At 43.7% G+C, this 22,411-nt stretch overlaps 3 protein-coding genes across 3 annotated transcripts; 1 reads left to right on the plus strand and 2 right to left on the minus strand.

The window, feature by feature from the left end:
• The first annotated feature begins 277 nt into the window (after nucleotides 1-277).
• On the plus strand, nucleotides 278-4,547 carry LOC127516158 (serine protease 23-like). Its single transcript, XM_051900532.1, has 2 exons — nucleotides 278-481; nucleotides 2,560-4,547. Exon 2 carries the CDS (start codon nucleotides 2,568-2,570, stop codon nucleotides 3,672-3,674), a length of 1,107 nt encoding a protein of 368 aa, XP_051756492.1. The 5' UTR covers nucleotides 278-481; nucleotides 2,560-2,567; the 3' UTR covers nucleotides 3,675-4,547.
• tmem39a (transmembrane protein 39A) lies at nucleotides 3,686-15,044 on the minus strand. The gene is given in 10 exon segments (XM_051900457.1): nucleotides 3,686-5,686; nucleotides 7,424-7,544; nucleotides 7,641-7,828; nucleotides 8,808-8,827; nucleotides 8,830-9,134; nucleotides 9,837-9,991; nucleotides 10,329-10,412; nucleotides 10,951-11,173; nucleotides 13,861-14,098; nucleotides 14,795-15,044. Coding segments are annotated over 9 exon segments (1,446 nt in total). The 5' UTR covers nucleotides 13,974-14,098; nucleotides 14,795-15,044; the 3' UTR covers nucleotides 3,686-5,449.
• A 280-nt stretch (nucleotides 15,045-15,324) lies between these two features.
• Nucleotides 15,325-21,695, minus strand: ildr1a (immunoglobulin-like domain containing receptor 1a). The gene is made up of 8 exons (XM_051900444.1): nucleotides 21,441-21,695; nucleotides 20,474-20,644; nucleotides 20,125-20,274; nucleotides 19,774-19,893; nucleotides 19,431-19,577; nucleotides 19,218-19,346; nucleotides 17,384-18,063; nucleotides 15,325-16,090 (listed from the first exon to the last, which is right to left on the minus strand). The coding sequence occupies exons 1-8, from the start codon at nucleotides 21,487-21,489 to the stop codon at nucleotides 16,052-16,054; spliced, it is 1,485 nt and encodes a 494-aa protein (XP_051756404.1). The 5' UTR covers nucleotides 21,490-21,695; the 3' UTR covers nucleotides 15,325-16,051.
• Between the last annotated feature and the right edge of the window lie 716 nt (nucleotides 21,696-22,411).

A 22,411-nucleotide genomic window follows, 5' to 3' on the forward strand; every position in this document is an offset into this window, starting at 1 on the left:
TACATTAAGACATCAAACAACTGGACAGATGCTTCGGGAAGCTTTTCACGCAGTTTGAAGGAGATTTTATATAATGAAAATAAAAATAAAACGTTGTTAAAACGTTTTGGTTCATTTATATTTAACGCAGGTCAAAAATAATAATAAAAAAAAGACAATGAAACATAACGACATTACTAAGTTTCTAGGAGAATCAGTGCACTAGATCCGAAAACAAACATGCAGAAGATTGAATCATAATGTCCGCAGATGATCTGAAGGCTCTTTTATCTCAGGTCACGTGATCGGATGAATCGCAGCGCGACGCGCCCACGAACATTCACTTGTAGCGGAGCGGAGAACCGAGCAGAACGACACAGGCGAACCGAGCACAGCAGATGAGAGGAGAAATGTCGACGAGGAGCTTCTCATCCATGTCCTGAAACACTGATCTTGTTTCATTGGAATCGTTTATATCCGACACACCTGCGCGCGCGAACAGGTGAGAATCACTTCATCTCTTTCTGTGCATGATGATGATTTATAAACGAGAGTTTTGGCGTCATTATTTGAGTTTGATCTGCTGTAGAACTAAATATCTGCAGGCAGAAGCGCGAAACACACTTATTCATATGATCCGAACTCTAAACTCGTGTAAATCACGCTCATCTCATCAGAGATTCTGTGGGGTTTTAATCTTGTCCATGTGATGAAGATGTGAAAGCGTTCTGGGTCTCTATAACAAAGCTCGTACTCAGAATGATATCTGTTTAGTAACCATGGTAATTTCACTTCGGTAAAACAGCTGAAGTCTCGAACTGTTTTCATTGCTGTCATGGAAGCACTCATCCTTCAGAAATATTTCCATGAATTCAGTCCCTGGTGAATAAAGAAAACCCCAGAAGCCCTGATCACTGTAAATGCCTCACTCCATCATCTGACAGTGAAAGTATTAAAAAGCTTTTACATGATTCACCTGTTAAACAGCAGACTGTGTTTTAGACCTTTGACCTTTGGCACAGAATGGCTGTTTTGTGACCTTAGTAACAGAGGTCTGGAACCCATTAACTGAAGAATTACAGTACAGTAGCGGCCAAAAGTGTCCGGCGTATGAAAATTGACACCCTAACCCTTTAACTGTTCATTATGTTTGAATAAAGATTTTGTAGTCATATTGTATAGTTTTGCTTGGACTTGGTTGTTTGTTTACATAATTTTGATTTTGCCAGGCTGTTGTACAATGAAATTATGAATATGTGCAAGAACAAGAGAGAACCAACAAAATGTTGTTGTAGTCAATGTTTGCTTTTTTCCAGTGTTTAGTATTTTGGTCTTCCCTCAAATTTAAAATATTTACAAAAAATATAAAATATTTTCCTCATATTTTGATGGTCTAAACGAACTAGTAGGGTCATTATTTTCCCCATATTCTTGCAGCTGCTCTCTTCCCAGGCTGTGTTCCACTCCACTTTTAGACAGGCACTCACCAACTTCCCTAAGCACTTCCCCTCGGGGGAATCCCTGCCTCCATTTTGAAGTGTGTTCCACTTCTTGAAGTGGACGAGGGAAGTTTATATGGACAGACCCTCGTACCCAGAGGGAGCGAGTCTACTTCATATATACACTTCAAGCAGCTATATATCCCACAATTCAACTTGATTGTGACATCATAGCAGATCGCATTTAACTGAAGTGTATGATATATTAATTATTTTGAGAATTAATTGCATAATATATATTGTGTTGAGATTTAATCACATAATACTTGTAGCTACCTTATGTTCACAATTAAAGTTTATACTATTCTTTTTTTTTTTATACCTATAGGAGTTTATATATTTTCTCCAACAACTTATATGCATATAGAATGGCGCATAAAAAAATTAGTGAAAAAATAAGTGAAAATGGGGTTTAAATAATAAATCAGCTCCATAGTGATCAAGAGCTTAGTGCATTTCATTTAAACCTTATGCACGAGTTCCGCCAGTAGTGGGCACTCATGCAACATAAGCAATGACGCAATGAGGCACTGAGGGTCCATGAGATGGAGAGAAGTACAATTTGGAGTGGAACACAGCCTCTGCCTGCGTCTCAATGTGCATCCTAAATAGTATGTGACATTAGTAATTTTCAATACTATTTAGGGCGGATAGTATGCACATCCAGTCTGTCAGTAACGCTGTTTAGTTCCTGTCTCTATGAAGCCCCTCCTTCTGAAAAGCACAATGTGCTCTGATTGGTCGACTGGAGAAGTGTGTTGTGTTTGGGAAATGTCCCGCCCCTTACCCTAACCGCCAGTTTCAACACACTACTATCTAACTCAACCAGGCCCCGCCCCTTTATTCTGCGTATGAATTATTTAAATGAGGAATATTGTGAAGAAAACTCAAGATGGAGGCGTTTCAGGAGTTCAGAAACACTGATATAGAGAAGAACTCCTGCTGGAGGAGCTTTGGAGAGCTTTTTCATGCTGAAAGAGCAAAACAGGGGAAAACAGCATCATAGGTCCTCTTTAACATCTTGTTTCACTCATTTTTAAGTAGTCTGCTAGAAGTTAAGACGTGTCTGCTTCTATCTCAGGTGTCTTCATGGCGTCCTTGCTTCGCCCCGCTCTGCTCACCCTCCTCCTCTGCGGTGCGGCCGGCTCGTCCCAGCGGCCTCAGTGGCCCGTCCAGCGTGTGCCCGTGGTTTGGCCGCAGCAGACGGAAGATCGGCCGCCGCCTCACTTCCTGCAGCCGGCTCAGCTGGAGGTGACCTCTTCCTGCGGGCCGGACTGCCACAAGCAAGCGCCTGCACCCAGCTACTGGGACCTGCGGCACTTTCTGTCCTACGAAACGCTGCATTCCAGCGGCCAGCTGACCGAGACGGCGGTGGGCATTTACGGATTTGATGCCAACAGTTTCTACAAGACGCCTGCCGTTCGCTCCAGATCCAAACGTCAGATCTTCGGCCACGACAGTCGCTTCAGTATTGTTGGGCAGGACTTCCTGTTGAACTACCCCTTCTCCACAGCCGTCAAGCTGTCGACCGGATGCTCGGGTACGTTAGTGGGCGATCGGCACGTGCTGACGGCGGCGCACTGCGTCCACGACGGCAAGAACTATGTGAAAGGAGCCCAGCGGCTGAGAGTGGGTTTCCTGAAACCACAGCAGAAAGATTCATCAGGCAGAAACGGCACCAGACCAGATAAGATGAAGTTCCAGTGGATCCGAGTGAAGCGCACACACGTGCCGAAGGGCTGGATAAAGGGCACCGCCAACGACATTGGCATGGATTATGACTACGCCCTGCTGGAGCTGAAGAAGGCACACAAACGGAGGCACATGAAGCTGGGCATCAGCCCCGTGGCCACGCAGCTGCCCGGTAAACGGGTGCAGTTCTCCGGGTTCGACAACGACCGGCCGGGTCAGCTGGTTTACCGCTTCTGCGAGGCCGGGGACGAAACCTACGACCTCCTGTACCAGCGCTGCGACGCTCAGCCGGGTGCCAGCGGGTCCGGAGTCTACGCCCGCATGTGGAGCCGCCGACGCCGGCGCTGGGAGCGTAAGGTCATCGGGATCTTCTCCGGACACCAGTGGGTGGATCTCAGCGGGACGCCTCAGGAGTTCAACGTGGCGGTGCGCATCACTCCCCTCAAGTTCGCCCAGATCTGCTACTGGATCAAGGGAAACTATGTGGACTGTAGAGAAGGTTGAGGAGCCGCCGACAGCTTTGCTTTCACTTTATTAGCACATAAGATACTCTTATTTCATGCAGGAGAGTTGCACAGTCCAGCAATACACAAGAACAATCATTAACTAACGAACTCTTTGGCTTAAAACACTTTAAGACACTTGTTTAGCCAAACAATACATATTGTACAAAAGTAAGGAAGGTTGTGCCAAAAAAATCTTTCTTCATTGATGCCCATTTAAACATAGCAAAGTAATGTTTTATGAGTGCCTGATTTTTATCTGAAGGCTCTTAAAGACAAAAGGGACCAACTTTATATCAAGTGTCTTTAACTACTATGTACATGCACTAATCATTTGATACAATTATTGTGTATGTTTTACATTGTACTTCTGCATATTCATTTATCCCACCCTTAAACCTTCCCATACCACCAAACCTGTCCTAACCTCACCCGTATCCCACCTTGATAGCAGCACAAGTGTTTGCAATACAACATCAACACAGTAAGCACATTGAACCTAACAATTATCTTTTATGAAAGTACAGTTAAAGACAGCTGATATATAGTGTGACCATTACAGGAATTATCAGAGCTCAGGAGACTGAAGGACTGAAGCAGCTGCCACAGATTCTGTCGACTCTTCTCGTTTTCTCTAATGTACTGAAGTCTGAATGCATACCTAATGTCTGAGAACTACTGTATGAGACACTGCTTTACAACCGTTTGTTTCCCTCTAGTGGTGAGAGACAGAACTGCAGATATCCACACTCACTGTAAATCAGTGGATATCAGCTCCTGATCGGCACTTTGACATTTATTCATTCTATGGCACTAATCATTGAGATTTTAAATGCCCTCTGTTACAAAACATTAAAAGCTTTTGCAAAAAATAGCACCACTCATGTATGAGAAACTGCTCAGATTAGACATAAAAAGGCACAACACTTGTATATTTCACCTGAAAAAAACAGGCTCTGTTTCCATGATTAAGGCTTTTCACACTTTCAAATTAAGCTAATTTCCCAATCAAATAACAAACCCAAACATACCCTCATGTCGTCAAGAAAATCTTCAAGGTGCTAAAAATAGGTTTCATTTTCTTGATCATTTCTTATTTTGATCTTGGGGGTGAAATATGACCCAGACATGTCTTGAGTTTCGTGATGATACTGATCAGATCTGAGATAAACAGGCACTCAGGCTGTTTTTGTCATTTATTCTGGATGTCATCGGCACTTTGAAACAAAAGCGGTTTTGTAAAATACTGCAAGCTTGACAGTCTAGGGCTCCGCCCAGAGCTCACGTGGCCACGCCCACTGCGAATGGCCCGCGGCCCCCTGGGATTTGGCACAGAGTTAACATGAGAAGGAAATGAGGATGCTGATTGCTCAAGCTTTAAAATCAGTCCTGTCGGTGCTGTTTATCTACAAAGATTGACTGAAACAAAATGGACACACAACAGGTAATACTTAACAGTGGAAATGATCGTCAGCACTCAGTGAACCGGGCCGCCCCGTCCAGTCCTTCCTTGTGATTGGCCAGCATTAGCTCTTCCAGTTTTTTTAGTTTTCAATCTTTGGCTGAATTTGGACGTCATGTGAGACGCGGGCTACAAAACATAGACGTCTCCCTCCTGCGCAGCTCGTGGGGAGAGAGGATACGACATTGTGCCGTAAACGTAATGCCCTGTGTTCTGGTTGTGTGTAACAGTATACAAAATAAAATATCTTATTAAATAGATACAAAGGTTGCATGAAAATAGACGGTATCAAAAGCAAGAGGAGTTCAGTCTCATCACTGCATCTTCACGGCCAGGCTGGCGCCCGGCGGGTACGAGTACGCCTTGCCCAGCACGATCCGGTCCCGCAGCAGCTTGAACAGCACGTAATAGTTGCAGAAGAGGATGAGGCCGAGCGACAGCGTGTGGTTCCAGCGCTCGGAGCGCAGCAGCGAGTACAGCTGATACAGGACCACGCTCGACTCGATCCCGATGAGCAGGTTCAGGATCCGCAGTGGCTTATGGAACAGAAACTACAGCAGAGAAAACACAAAAAGCATTAACGATCAGCAGAGCTCTGCGGGAGGAACTGAAGCTCAGGATAAACACACGATCACAACTCAACTAGTGTCAGAGCTTCTCAAACCTGTCCATGGGACGTCCCAGCACTGCACACTGCTCATCAAACACACCTGATTCAACTCATTGAGATGGCAAGACTTGAATCGGGTGTGACTGATGAGGGAGATGTGCAGCGCTGGGACGTCCCAAGGACAGGTTTGAGAAGCACTGCTCTAAACCACAGCTCCTAAAATCAGTCCCTGCAGAGTTTAGTTCCAGCTCTAATCAAACACACCTGAACAAGCTAATCAAGCTCTTCAGAGTTACTAGATAAATCCCTGCAGGTGAGTTCGATCAGGGTTAGGACCCCGATATACTTGTGAAATTGAAGAACGAACTGGGGTGACATCATTTCAAAGAAAATTAGGCCAAAAAGAAGTTTGTTTGGAGTTCAAAACAGCTTGCCAAAGTGGACTTTCACTCTGGCTGCTAAACACCTCTGAACTACCTTTGGTCCGTGGTGATGATGTAATAGATGGGTGTGGCTCTGAGGCTCCACCTTCTTTGAGGTGTGAATCTTCTGCGGTACTTTTGACCTGTTCAGTCGAGGTCAGACACGAGTAAAAAATGAACACACTGTTTCTAACTGGAAGAGACACTGACACTGTTCTTCATGTTTAATACGGTAAAGGTACTGCATTAAAGCAATCTATTGTATAAAGTGCTGTATAAATAAATGTGACGTGACAAGAGAGCTGAATCACAGAGCTGCTGCGAACATATCCGCATCACTATGATCACGTGTTTTCTGAACTGCTGTTTTCTCATTTTTGTTGTGTTTATTTTGTTATTGAGAAGAAAGTGCAGCACATATTTACATATTCATCTAAACGTTCACTAACAGTATACTGCTGGTCACATATTTCAAACTTCTTTTTTACCATAATGCAAAAGGTCTGCACTCTAAAATAAATTTTATTGATTTAAAACAGGAGGATTCAAGGACAGTGACGAAGGCAGACCAGCCAAAACGTTTGTCCTTGAATCCTCCTGTTTCAAATCAATAAAATGTATTTTAGAGTGCAGACCTTTTGCATCGTGGTATTAAAAAGAAAGGCCTCAGCACCTAATTAGCTAGGAGAGCGCAGTGAACGCTTTGATTGAACCTTCTTTTTACCCCCAAGAGAATGAAAAAGAAGTTCGTTGTGAGTATATCAGGGACTTTAAACTCTGCAGGACAGTGAGCCTCCAGAGCCGAATCTGAGGAACCTGATCTAACACTAGAGTCGTGATGACAGTCACAGCCAAACCCTTCATCAGAGCAACACACTACTGCATTACTCAACTCAACAGATGTTTTATCCCATAATTCATTGTTTGAGTGGTGACTGACACGACCGACCAGTGAATGATTAAAGACGGCCGCAGAATTTGTGCTTAATTTGTTTGAGGGGGAAAAAAAAAAAAACAGGCAAACCATTTCCATCCTCTGAAGCATCAGACTCTAATTCACTGTTAGCAGCTGGAACGAGATTCTTCAAAAACGCTCCATTTGTTCCACAGAATAAACACTAACAGCACATGAGCGGACGAGTTTTAAATGACCCACAGACACCCAGCAGAGATCTCATTCTGGAGTGAATTATTAATTTACTATTGCATTCATGTCATCATACTGAGTTAAAGGGTGAGAAATGACAGACACTCACATAAAACCTGGCGTGCGAGACGTCAGAGGGCAAGGCCACGTTATACGGCCCGACGGCCTTATAGAGGCAGCGGCTGTGTCGAACCAGAACTCCCTGCGGCCAGATGGTGCTGTCAGACCAGCTGAACACAACAGAAGAACGCCACTGACATCACGGCTTATATTCCATTTATAAACTGTTGTTATAAAAACCTGAAGAATCTGTGCTGAACACTCACATGTGCTGCGGGGCGTTGCTGTAGGAGCCGTGCTCCAGACGCTGCCAGCGGCCCAGATGTGCGGCGGAGCGGTGCAGCAGGTCGCAGTAACTGGGCGGCAGCAGCTGACTCATCAGCATCACGAACGCGTTGATCCACACCATGATCAGATGCTCGCACGACCAGCGCATGTCGTAGTACTGCGTACTCTGGAAAACATCACGCATGCAAAGTGTCAAAACCACAAGCTCCAATCTGATTGGCTGTTACACATTCTGGGCTTTACAGGTTTATGTGACAACATGTTAACAACGGTAACAGTAACATCTGCACCTCCCAATTCATTCCCTTAAAAGCACCATCAAGTCAGCTTTACACACACATAAACATGAAGTGAATTTTATGCAACTACAAAAATTAAAATTCTGTCATCATTCATTGTGTCATTATGTTATGTTGCAAATTTAACAGAGTTTCCATCCATTCAAGAGAACAAAATGATCACTTTCTGGGAAACTGGCACAAATTATCAGTAATAAAAATCTAAGTTGCTTCAATCGGGCTCTTTTTCCTCCATCATAAATGAGTTGGTCTCAGAGCGTCAGACGAAACACAAAAACTGTCATGTGATCTTGCGTTCGGATGCTGGTGTTTGGGAACACAATCGTGTGAGACGCTTCTGGAGGGAATTAAACCAAATCATTCTGATGGCAGACTTTGACTCAGGCGTTTCAGAACCACCAAACCAACATTTGAGATGATGCGATGCGATTGGTCCGCTGGTTAGTCCAGTTATCCAATCACAGCCTCAAAATCACATGAGTTTATGAAGGATTTATTCAGTAAATGTGTTTCCATCATAGTTTATGCACATGTTTTCTTACCGGATAAATTAAGGATCCGCCTCAATTGAGTGCATTTGCTTCTTATGCACTTTCTTATTATTTATGTGCATCTTGGTGTTTCCATCCAGTGTAATCCCAAAATTTGCATAAAAATAGGTGGATGAAAACATAGCCAATGTCCTTCCAATAGTGAACTATATCACTTAAAAGATCTGGACTGGTAATCAAACATTTGCAGGGTTTTAATCACTGCAAGAACAATTACCATTCTGTCGGCAGGGTGAATGAACCTGAAATATGAGGTTCTGAACAACAGCTAATCGGACGACAGACGCCGGCTCACCTTGACGAACCACAGCGGCAGAAGGCCACGTAATAAGCACTGAAGAGCGAGTTGAAGAGCACTTCTTTAATGCGCCGGTTGAAGTCGGTCTTGAGCTCCTGGACTTCGCTGCGGATCAGCTCCGGGGACGGCGGGCAGGTGTGGGCGGGGCTGTGGGCGGGGCTAGAGAACTGCTCACGCAGGTTTTCACGCAGTAGCGTGAGGAAGTCTTTGGGCCGCGGCAGAGGCCCGTCGGACCCGTCCTGCTCGGAGAAGCTGCAGTCGGGTGGGACGGATTGGGCTCGACCCTCCTGATGGAAGCAGCACAGCGGCACATAAACTCCGAACCTGAACCACAGACACAGAACCCAAAGATTACACAACAACACTCAAAGAAATACAGCTGCAAGCAGCAACGACACGTACGAGAGCACCAGGGTTACACAGCCTTTGACTCTTTGTGACTACTGGATGAGGATTTTTTTTAATGATAGCATTTGCATTCATAAAGAGCACAGTGCCAGACACAAAATCTAATCATAACTAAATTTATTTACATGGCTTTGAATTGTCCAGATAAATGGTTTTACAAAGTTTTCTTTGACCATTGAGTGGATTCATTAGGTCTCATTTTCTTAAAGGTTGCTATGAAGACATCATCTACCATCAGAGTTCATAACTTCTGACCAGCATATAGAACCGTCAACAAACACATGAGGGCAATGTGACAATCATACATGTCAAAAACACATTGATGATTGATCTCCATTAGGTTGCTGAATACCAAAAATCTAAATGGTGATGTGAAGACTGGACTGAACATGACTGGAGTCAAATTTGGTCATGTTTGAACAACAGAAAGGTGTGTGACGGACCTACAGAACCACTGACATGTACGGAGCAGCGTGACTGCAGGCCAAGATATTCCAAACTTATTTGTCATTTAAATAAAAAACAGTCAGCCGAAAACAATAGCAGTCTTCAGCTGCGGCATTCAGAGCATGATGATAACAGGGACTTTCAGTGACTGGAATTCCCCTGTCGACTCACGGATAACCCAGGAACAGCAGGTTGAGTACGGAGTATCGCTGGAAGAGGTTGACGAGCGTCCAGCACAGGATCCAGCCGCACAGCGTCAGCAGGATCAAACGGGCCACAATCAGAGCCACGTACCGCAGCAGAGACGACGGACACGCCTGAGACGCCTGAAACACCAGAGCAGATCTTCATGAGGAAACACTCTTCCTGAGGCTCTCTCACACACACACACACACACAGTGATGATCATGCAAATGTCATGCCATAATGTGACACACAGACCACAAAAACCGTTTCAAACTTCCTCCTCCCCACACACACACAGACACACACACTTTCTCTCTCTCTGTGCCACATGCAAATACGTTCCCTCTGAGCTACAAACAGTGTGATGTATATCATATACTTCTGCGGTTTCCCAGCAGAAAGGGAACAGTTAACAGCCTCATCTGTGATCTTTAGTTTATCACTGCAGACACACTCATAAGAGCCGCACTGAATCACCTCAGAGATGATGGTCCACACCAGTCTTCTGGCCAACATCACGGTGATGAAGACAGCCAGGTGATAGTCCATCAGATGGTAGTTCTTCACACAGAGAAAGTTTATTTCACATCTTTATCATCACATATAGAAAGCTCTGCTAGAGATCATGATCCATGCGCTCATGAGAAATTAAAGCATTTACACACACTCGTATGACTTTCTTCAGTGGAAGATAAAAGATGTTTAGCAGAATGTTCATGCTGCTCTGAATCAGGTATCAGGAACTATAATAAAAGTGCTATATATTCCAAGTCTTCTGAAATCACATGATTCATTTGGGTCTGTTCCTCACACAAGCCATTAATTCGGTGTAACAATCAAATACAGGCTTCACTTCAGTCTGTTTCTCACACAAAGCATCATGTGACATCAGCAGACGTGGAATATAATCACACAGACGACTGCTACCATACTCTCATGGTGCTTCGATTATATTTTTGGCTCCTGATCACTAAAGATCAGCGTGAACATCCTGCTAAACATCTCCTTTTGTGTCCAGGACAGTCATAATACCAGTGATACTTTATTAACAGGAACATCACTTTATTCTGTTATTTTCCACTCGTGTGTTTGTGTGTACCATTGAGGTGGAGGCTGTTGGCTGGTTGTATGAAGACCACCACACCGTCCTGTAAATGTTGATGTACTGAACGAAGAGCGCCACCAGCAGGTAGAGGAAGAGCAGTGACTCAAACAGCAGGTTACTGTCCAGAGGAAGATCGGGAATGCGGGAATGCCGGACGGGTTCTGGAGTGATGAGGGCCGTGAGGGGCGGAGCTGATAGACCCACTGCACTGCTGTTCCTGCGAGAGACACACGCACACACACACACACACACTTCATCTAACTACAGCTATCAAACAGCAGTCAGTGATTCAGACACATCAGGGCAGTGCGTGCGTCTCTTCACTCTCGCTCCATCAGGAAACAGTAGATTTGAGTCTGATATTCAAAACAGTCAGTCGCATCAGGTCACATCAGCTCTTCTCCAGCCCACGAGGAGCTGGACGATGGTAGAGAAAAGAGTTTACTGAAGAATACGGATCAGTAAAACAGTTTGAGCGTCTTTATCAACACTCATATCACTGGCCAGAGGAGAACTGAGCAAATGAGTCTGGTTTCTTCCAAAGTTTTTTCTCCGTTTCTGTCACCGTTTCTGTCACTGTGTTCCTCGCCACTGTCGCCTCTGGCTCGCTTAGTTAAGTTTAAAAGACACTTAGGGCTGCACAGTTTATTGTGATTAAATCGCACGCGATTTAGCAAAGGCTGCGATTATTTAATGCGCAGCTTGTCAGAGCTGCGCATTAAATAAGAACCCGCTTGAATTCACCGCAGAATGAATTTCATCGCTGTGAAATCTTGTGAAGCGTTCACATTCGTAGCAGAAATTTTTGTTAAACCACAGATATCAGATGAAACGGTGCAGCTGTGGACACTGTTTGATCTGATATGATATCTGATATTTGATCTGATATCTGTGGTTTAACAGAGAATACTGCGACAAATTTAACCTAAATGCTTCTCGCAAGATTTCACAGCGATGTTATTGATTCTGCGGTGAATTCAAGCAGGTTCTTCTCAGCGCACGTGTAATCTGGAAACCATGAGAAACATTGTGACACTAACAGAAATAACTTGTGGCAGAAATGGTCTAATGTTTTTAATTGCTTCACACAACTTTTCCCAGCACTTCAAAGCTTTAAATATCGCCCAGTTTGAATGTTATTTTTAATGCGATGTCCAAAACATTATTTGTTCATACTTCATAGTTTGTCCCCATTTGTAAATCTAAAGGTTTCACGATGTAGGAAAGCAAACACTTATTTAGAAATAAAAAAGAATAAATTACCACTGTAGTAGATGCTGCAGAGGAGCACTTATTGGCTTATTAGCCATTTCCACACCCTAGTATATATTTTTAATATTTATTAATAATAAAATAAAAGTTAATATTATCTGCATCTCAACTCAAGCTCAGTGTCAGTCCTCACAGCACTGCCAAATCAGGGGCCGGTGCCACCTTAAAACTTAACGGGTTAGTTCACCCAAAAATTAAAATTCTGTCATTAATTACTCACCCTCATGTCGTTCCACACCTTCGTTCATCTTCAGAACACAAATTAAGATATTTTTGATAAAATCCGATGGCTCAGTGAGGCCTCCATTGACAGCAAGTTAATTTACACTTTCAGATGCCCAGAAAGGCACTAAAAACATATTTAAAACAGCTCATGTGACTGCAGTGGTTCAACATTAATGTTATGAAGTGACAAGAATACTTTTCGTGAGCCAAAAAAAAAAAATAATGACTTTACTCAGCAATATCTAGTGACGGGTGATTTCAAAACACTGCTTCATGAAGCTTCGCAGCTTTACGAATCTTTTGTTTCGAATCAGTGGTTCAGAGCGTGTATCGAACTGCCAAAGTCACGTGATTTCAGTATACGAGGCTTCATTACATCATAAGTGTTTCGAGATTTCAATGTTTCACCACTGGGGGCGATGATCTCTGTGAAAACATTGTAAATATTGCCACAAATTCAGTCATTTTAAGTGAAATCCTGGAAGGACTGACTAACAGGCAACGATTAGTCAGCAGATAACTAGTGCAGGCTTCATCTTCTCACATCACAAACACAGACTCCATCAAACTCCGTCTATGTTCTGCTGTGTGCGTGAGATCTTATGAAACTGTCCGAGAAGCCGAACTGGAGCCGTTCACACTAATCCTGATCATGATTTACATCATCACTGAATGTATTAATGTATTTAATGACATTATAAACATTATCATGATGAATTTCTGTAAAGCTGCTTTGAAATGATGTGTACTGAAGCATAAGCAGACAGTGACAGCGTTCACATGTCAGAGCTGCCATAAAATTGTTCATTACAGTCATGTGGTAATCTTCACATGTGACATGCATCAGTGTGTAGATAATGCCGTTCAAGATTTAGCTAAATAATTGCATCTGCAGTTTTTTCGTATTGTTCATTGTTTTGTGAGTGAAACGCCTCCGTCTTTATGCAGATATGCACATTTATTCCACTATGGCCCGGTTTCACAGACAGAGCTTAGATTAAGCCAGGATTAGGCCTTATTTCAATTAGGGTATTTAAGTATCAATAAAAGCAGTACTGGTGTTCATCTTGAGACAAAACAATGCTACTGACATATTTTAAGGTATGTCAGTACAAGTTGCTTTCAGTTAAAACAGCTCAAACATGAATTTTAGTCTGGGACTAGCTTAAGCCTTGTCTGTGAAACTGGGGGTATAACTGTCATCCACATAATCATTGTTTTCTTTCTTTAAAAACCCACTGGATGTATTAACGTGTTGACTATGACGCTTAAATGTTTGATACGACTGCTAACCCTAATATTTGCACTGTCTAAGTGGGACTCCAGCAAAGTTCGATAACCTAATCAAACTTCATTTCATGGTGAAGAACATCAATCAAAAGAAACCGAGAAGGAGCAGCGCCTCACCTGCACCTGAGCCCCGCCCCATTGCTGAGGCCGCCGCCCACCAGAGTCTGCAGCGAGGGCAGAGCGCAGCGGCTCAGCTGCTGTCTACTGGGACCCCTGCGGCCCCCGGGCATGTCCACCAGCGGCTCCCTGCGACACCGTCCTCACGTCTCGGCCCAATGCAGCCCGGCCACTGCAGGAGAAACACAAGCCGTCTGTTCAGATCACCAGAGAACAACTCAGATACAGCATTATTGACCTGGTAACAAACGCAGCAGTTGGGTGAATAAAAACATGATGTGAAGTCACATGTCAGAGGACATACTGCTGTACAGTCATTCAAGAGAATCAATTCAATCAACTCCACTGAAACACAGTCAGGTCAGAGGTCAAAGGTCAGAGGTTTTTGATCAATTAAGGCTTCATCATCTGACACAAAGCAGCAGTTTTTCTGTTTAAACTGTTGCACTAAAAGAGGAAGTTAAAGTGCAATGAAGCTGAAGTGTGTAAGAAGAAAACAGCATTAAACTCCCCTGAATGACGAACACAAAAACCTGCTGAGCTGCTCATCCAGACAACAGATGGGACTCACCTTATGATGCACAGAGCCAAGACTAGACTCACAGCTAAACTACCACTACAACCAGACTAACAACTAATCTACACTCACAACCAGACTAACACATGAACTACACTCATATCTAGACTGACTGAACTACTACTATAAGCAGACTATCGGCTGAACCCCAGTCACCGCCAGACTAACACTAAACAACACACGAACTAACATACACTAACTTAAACACAAACAGGAAATAAACAGAATCATTGGTCTGCAGCTGGTAGCTGAACTAACCCTAACTGAACTACATGAATATTGAGCTGATGTTCATTACTGTAAATGATGACTGAACACATGATTAACACTTAAATCAATAATTAAAGTAGCACTTACCGCACACCAATCATGAGCGCAGACATCAGTCACCTAAACTCTGTAACAACCACATTTGTTTCTCTCTCTCTGAAATAATGATACAGTGAGGAGTTTCTGATGAGACCGTGTGGAGATTGTGTTTCGCGTGTTGTTGCAGTCGCGCGCTGCTCGTTATTAACGGCCTTAAAATGCAAAACACAAAGTTGCAGAAGTTCCTCGCGCTGCAGTTGCAGACCGACGTGGCAAACCGACGCTGCGTCACATGACGCCATCAGCGACGCGACGCTGCTGGTGCGCAGTGCGCACGCGCCGTACACAAACAGAAAACGCTGGGAACTAACAGTACTAAAATGATACAATGTAACATTTAAATATAGTATTTCTAACTTTCAGCTTTTATTTTGCTTTGTGAAACCGCCTTGCAAACATTCCGGCAACGCGAGACAAATAATGGCGCTCTGACCGTTTGTGTTCACAGATGAAAGCATGAAGGGATTGTTGTGATGATGATGATGATGAGGATGATGATGTACTCAAATGCAAACATGTCAGCATATGCTGCTTTCGCAGATTTATTTATGCAAGTGGAAAAAGTTAGAATTCTGTCTACATAAGATGCATGATATAAAGACAAAATATTAACAGACAGTCCTTCATATACGAAAAATAGAACACGTACAAGTCTTTCATCATTACAGAAGCTGTTCACTTATTCAGATAAAGATGCTATAAAGGCAAGACGGAAAAAATATTCTGGTTTTGCAGTAACAAGTTCCATAAAGACGTTATTTACAGAAAGGCTAAAGAACAGCTGGACCTGAGCACGATCAATAAAACATAAATACACACTTCTGTATAAGTTATTCCTTGTGTTTATGCAGCCAGAGACTGAAGCTCAAAAGCAACAATCACAAATCACAATCAATAACTTATTATGGACATGATAATTAGCATTTCAGAATCTCATACCCAATTCTTCGTTATATTGCATTATATGCTATGGTTGCTAAAAAAACATCAATATATGAATAAATATATTGACACAAAAGACTTGATATTTACACAGATAAATCCTCAAACCCAAGAAACGCCACAGCTAATGTCATAATGTACTAGAAGAGGATTTTCATTCATATTCACATTCAAGTGTATAAACTGATCTGCACAAAAATATAAAAAGAAATCCATGATTTGTTCAAAGAATCACATCCTTCAAATATGTTCCGTAAAACCAATTGTGTGTTCGTGAACACAGAAGCTTCCAGATGCTGGTCTTCAGATGACGATGCTGGTGCCGCTGCGAGAACTCTTATCCTGCAGAAGAAGAGGAGAGCGACATTAACACAAGATCAACGACCACAGACGATCTCACGAGTCTCTGATCAGGATCTGTGCGGATGTGAAGGAGCAGGAGGGTCCAAACGCCACACAGCACTAGTGAAAATCATCTTTTTTTTTGGCAGAATACAGAAAATAGTTCATTTAAAACCCTTAAGTTCAGTTGGTAAAGGAACATGACTAGTATTTGCACTGGAGCTTCATGAACTAAACCTGATGATCATGTTCAGCACGACCTGAGATGATAAAGATCTGCAGTGGAAGAACAACATCGGAATGTCTGTACAAACAGTCACATGATCAATTACTGACAAATTCACTGTTCTGTGTTCTCATTTCTCATGTTTACTTTAAAGAGGACCTATTACGGCCCTTTTTACAAGATTTATATTAATATAAAGTGACTCCAGAATGTGTCTGAAGTTTCAGCTCAAAATACCCCACAGATCGTTTATCATATCATGCCCCAACTGCCCCTTTTTGGACGGAAGCAATAACACACAGTTTTCATGTGTGTATCTTTAAATGCAAATGAGCTGCTGCTCCCCATCCCCCTTTCCAGAAGAGGGCGGAGCTTTAATAGCTCACGTCTCGAATAGAGAAAGCGTTTTTGCATTACACTGCACTGCTTTTCCATTATTTTCTTTTTTCTCCTATTAGGGGACATTTACACATCTAAAAACTCGAGACATGGGCAAGATGCATTTTTAAAAGCTCTTTGAACTTCAGCGCCGCCATTTAAGTTTGATTTTCATTGATACAGCCAACAACAGAACATCACAGAAGATCTCTTAGCTGAGACGTTCTTGTGTTTCCACTCGTTAAACATGGCGACTGTGTGCTGCTCACTCAGGGGAGGAGCTATGCTAATAGGGCAGAGTCATGGGCAGGGCCTGTTACACTGTGATGTCACAATGTATAGAAAACTCATTTTGAGACACTGTTTATGATTTATGGGGAATATAAACAAGGAGTGTGTGGATTTTTACCATTATAGGGTGATCGTGAACACACAGTTATATGCAAACACCATGTAAACTGTGTAAACACAGTGTGAATTTTGCATAATAGGTCCCCTTTAAGATTTGAATGAGAAAGAAAGCATTCATCTTACATTCATTTACATTTCCAATGTGGTTGCAGACGTTTGGATCTACTAACGGCACCGGAACAACAGACATGTTAGTTTAAGAGTGTGACGAGAGCAGACTGACAGTGTTAGAGAAGCACAGCAGTGTTAGTGAATGCGTGAGCCGCTCAGACTCTTACAGAGAAGCGCTCCGGCCGCTTGACTGGCTTCTTCCCGGGCTCGTACTCGCTGTAAGTGGGCGGATGATCGGACCATCCGCCTCCCCGAGCTCCTCGAGCACCTCCGCGTCTGCTGTTCTCCTCGTTGGCCGAGCTCCACGAGCCGCGGCGGGGCGGAGGAGAATAATCATCCCGCCTGGACGGGCCTCGGTGATCGAAGGCCAGCAAATCGTCCCTGGATCGCGAGCGGGGACGGAATCCTCCGGACTGGCTCCGGCTGTCCAGGACGTCCTCCTGGCTGTAGCTGCGCGGAATGACCGGCCGAGGGTAGCGGTGTGAGGCGCTGTAGGCAGACGAGCCGCTGGAGCGTCCTGCCCCTCGTGACCCGGACGGGAACCTGCGTGAGGCGGGGCCATCATCCAGGCCGGAGAGCATGCTGGGAGGGCCGGCGGAGAAGGGGACGTGCTGCGGCATGTGCTGCGGAGGGGGCGGCATGTGCAGCGGAGGGGACGACATGTGCTGCGGCTGTAAGAGCGGGCCGTTCACATCCATGCCGCGCACCTGACCCTCCAGATAGTCCAACACCTGGTTGGTCCCGTGAACGCTGCCATTGCCGTGGATGCTGGGAGGCGGCATGTTAACGGACATGTGTGGAGGCGGCAGTTGAACCGGCGTCATGTGACCCTTCCCTGATGCTGAACCTGACGAGGGAAAACAGAGAGAGTTAGAAGAACACAAACACACAGCGGCCCTTGCGTCACATTAAAAAAAAAAAAAAAATGTCTGGACTGCATAGAAGCAAAACATGAAACCAAGTGTCATATGAGCTTAAATGAGCTTCTGAAAATATATTCAATTATAAACACACACACACACACACACACACACACAGTATGACTGTCAAAGTTAGGTTAGGGGTTTTTTTTTTTTTAGAAAAATCATGAGTATCAAATATGATCATCAGGCTCTTGAGGAATGTTATCTGTTTGTATCTCAATCATTGTATTGCATTATGTGTTTTAAAACTTCAGAGCTTTGATCATAAAATTATGTGTATTCAAATATCATCTTACTAAGACATTATTGGCAGATATAAGTATCTGCAATACTGTAATAAAGACCTCATTGATTCTCGGGCTTCACAGGGTTAAAGGATTAGTTCACTTCAGAATTAAAATATCCTGATAATTTACTCTCCTCCATGTCATCCAAGATGTTCATGTCTTTCTTTCTTCAGTGGAAAAGAAATTAAGGTTTTTGAGGAAAACATTCCAGGATTTTTCTCCATTTTTCTCAGTTTCAGTGCAGCTTCAAAGAGCTCTACATGATCCCAGACGAGGAATAAGAGTCTTATCTAGAGAAACCATCGGACATTTTCTAAAAAAAATAAAAATTATATACTTTTTAACCACAAATGCTCGTCTTGCACTGCTCTGCGATGCTCCACGCATTACGTAATCACGTTGGAAAGGTCACGCGTGACGTAGGTGGAAGTACCACGGTAGGACGAAAATCGTCGGACATCGTTGTTTTACCTTTTTTTGTAAAGGCCGTTTGACTTAGTCTTTGCACGTTCACTTTGTAAACAGTCGCTCGGTTCTTCCGCCTACGCGTGACTCTTATTCCTCGTCTGGGATCGTGCAGAGCCCTTTGAAGCTGCACTGAAACTGACATTTGGTCCTTCTTGGATGACATGGAGTAAATTATCAGCAAATGTTATTCTGAAGTGAACTAATCCTGCTACAATAAGAGACACTTTCACCATCCAATCAGTTTCTCATGAATTCTCCTTGTTGAACCTGTTTGAGCTGGAAATCCATCCCAGACTCCAGAAGGATGCCTGTGTTGGACTGACCTGCGTACAGCATGGGGTTCATCTGGTAAGAGGAGCTGTGGTTGCTCATGGGTGCGTAGAGCGGCTGTCCATTCATCCACGGCGTCATGGCCTTCTGCGCCTCCTTCATCAGCCGGTGCTGCATGACCGCTAAACACATCAACACAAACACAGTGAGTTATGGTGTTAGTGTGCTCCGTGAGGGAGTGGACGCTGTGACGTGTCAGTACGAACCCTTCTCGGGGCAGCAGCAGGTCTGCGGGCAGCAGGGGCAGCGCACGTAACAGCAGCACTTCTGCGGACAGCACTGACAGCAGCACACGCACAGCAGGATGATGAGCATCAGCGCTCCCAACACGATCAACAGCACCGTCAGCCAGTCTAACGCAACAAACAGAACACTCCTTCAGACGGCGGATCATGGCGCTCGCAGCACAAGGTCATGGGTTTGATTCCCAATAATGCATGAACTGATAAAATATTGACCTTCAATGCAATTTAAGTCACTTTGGATAAAAGCATCTGCCAAATGATGATTCTCCTGTGTTTAATGGACACGTTAGTAATCAGGACTTACGGTACACGATCAGCTTCATCTCTTTGTCTGAATCTCCGACTGTGTCTCCAGGTGCTTCCACGGCACAGAAATACATCCCGTTATCCCACCACATCACCTCATTGATGACCAGATCTGCCTCTGTTCAACACACACAGTCAGAGGAATCAGACTGCAATCAAAACAATAATCATTCATGGAACTAGTTGAATTGATTAGTTGGGTCACTTTACAGTAGAGAAACTGAACTGAAGCTCAAGGATCATGTTGATTTTTCACGTTGGCTCAGGTTTGTGTGTTCAGAATCCATCAACATTCTGACGCTGAAGTAAAACCTGCAATCTCATTTTTCAGTATTGTGCATCAACTCACTGTTCTGAATGTAGACTTTGCGGTCTCTGTACTCGGCGCCCAACACCGCCTCGTTGGATCCTAGTTTCTGAGCCACGGTTCGGACGGTGCGCTGCGAGTCCACGCAGTCATTGGCAGGATCCTGACCCAACTGAAGGGCGGACTGATACGCTGCAGAACAACAGACACATATTAGTATGTTAGTACGTGAACAACGTCTGCTGTTCAACATAATAATAGTTCAATGCAAAACATGTTCTTCTGATTCTCCTCTACAGATCTGGATGGTGAATCTGCACACACCGATCCACTCAACCCAATACAGAAGCTTCCAGCACTGAGATCATGAGCACTGATGTTGAAGCTCTACCTGTGGAGTAGTAGTCCAGAACTGGATCTTTGCAGAAGGACTTGAACTTCCATGTGACCATCACATTCTGAAGCTGCGAGGAGGTGGAAAAATCACAGCGCAAGATGACCGAAGCAAAGAGAGTCGTGCGTTTCTCTGTCTCAGAGAGAGTGACCTGGATCGACAGAATCCCTGAAACAAACCAAGAGTCAATTCAGCTTTATTTCTACAGCGCTTTATACAGAACAGATCGTTTCAAAGCAGCTTCACAGTAATAAACAGGAAAATAACAGAATCAATGATGCAAACTTCATCAGATATGAGACTAATTCAGTTTCTGATGTAAAGCGGCTCTAAAAAGACAATAAAAACATTATTCAGTTCAAGTTTTGTTCTCATCTGATAGTGTCAGTGCAGTCAAAACTGTGTGTGTGTGTGTGTGTGTGTGTGTAAGTTAAACAGAAACACACAGGCTGTCAAACCTGTAAAACTGGAAATCACACAAAGAGCAGGAAATTCTTCTCTGGTTCCAAACAAACTGAGTTTCAGTGTTTGTAAAGAGAATATTCAGAAAAATATTCGTTTAAACTTCATCTCTTTGAATCTTTTGGATTTCAAATAAACATTTATGATCACCTGAGAGGTGAAGCATTTATAAGTTTGTTTATTTATTTCTTTTCATTTTTTTTTTCTCTAGATTCCATAATTTCTTACTCTTGAGTGCTTTAAGTTGTTTTAAACATTTATATCCCGTCATTCTTTCAATACTTGTATATTTTTAATTGGAATGATGTCAACAGTGGTCACGTGATCGATACGGACGCGATCAACAGGTGAGACACTGTTACCTGTTTCACTGATCTACCTTCACAGTGTCACTGAATTATTGGTTTTCTCGCCCTGAACTGAACAGGTGTGTGTGTGTGTGTGTGTGTGTGTGTGTGTGTGTGTGTGAGAGAGAGAGATGTGGTGTGAGGTTCAGGCTCACCTGAGATCAGGAGACTCAGAAGCAGCACCGAAACGACCATCCGCCTCATGATGATCCGATGAAACTCCAGCGAACGCGAACCGAAACCAGCGCGAGTGTAAAAGTGATAAAGTCACGGATGAGGGTTAGGGTTAGCGCGGGTTAGGGTTCAACACTGCATTTTATCTCATAAGACGCTTTAACGTGTAGTTGTGACCCTCCCAGACACCGGCTTGTGTTTCCTCCGCTCTCTTCTTCCTCCTCCTTCATCGTCGTCATCATCATTACTCCACCCCAAAACAGGTGCATCATATGACGCGCGTGCGCACAGGTAACGACCAGCCTGAGAAACTTACATGATCCGCGCTGCTGTGTGCTCTGGAAGAGTTTGACTCTTTTATCATGATTTTATTGTCGTTATAACACAGGCTTTGAGAAACTCAGTTCAAGCCAACTCGCATCATGAAGAAAACTCAATCCAGATGATCAAACTCGTGTGTTTGAAGAATCCTGTCAGCCCGAGAGAGTCAGAGGATTTTACAGCAGAAACAACTCATTCACTCACTCAACACCGAAACGACGAGACTTTTAGTGAAAATATTTGAATAAATAGTATGTTAATATCAACATAATATATAAACGATATTATAGTATGTTCGCTTGTTGATAGTGTAAACGTCCAGCACGTGATTTCAGATCAGTAAAGTGGATGAAGTTCCTCGTGTCACCAGCAGGTGGTGTCAGAATCTCAGTGCGGTTCAACATGGAGAAACTGCTGCTCTGCAGTCGATGGGTGGAGCTTGAGCTAAATATAGGGGTAGGGTTAGGATGTGGCCGACCTTAAAGCTCCACCCATGACATCCAGAGAGGGGGAGCTGGAGGTCAAGGCAGTGACCTTTGACCCTCAGATGAGTGGAACGGACCCTAATGTCTGTGGAGCAGTGTTAGTGGCTGTTTCCCCCTCATTAAATAGTGTCAGTCGACAGACATAC

This window comes from Ctenopharyngodon idella, chromosome 1 (genome assembly GCF_019924925.1).
Source record: "Ctenopharyngodon idella isolate HZGC_01 chromosome 1, HZGC01, whole genome shotgun sequence".
Taxonomy (NCBI): domain Eukaryota; kingdom Metazoa; phylum Chordata; class Actinopteri; order Cypriniformes; family Xenocyprididae; genus Ctenopharyngodon; species Ctenopharyngodon idella.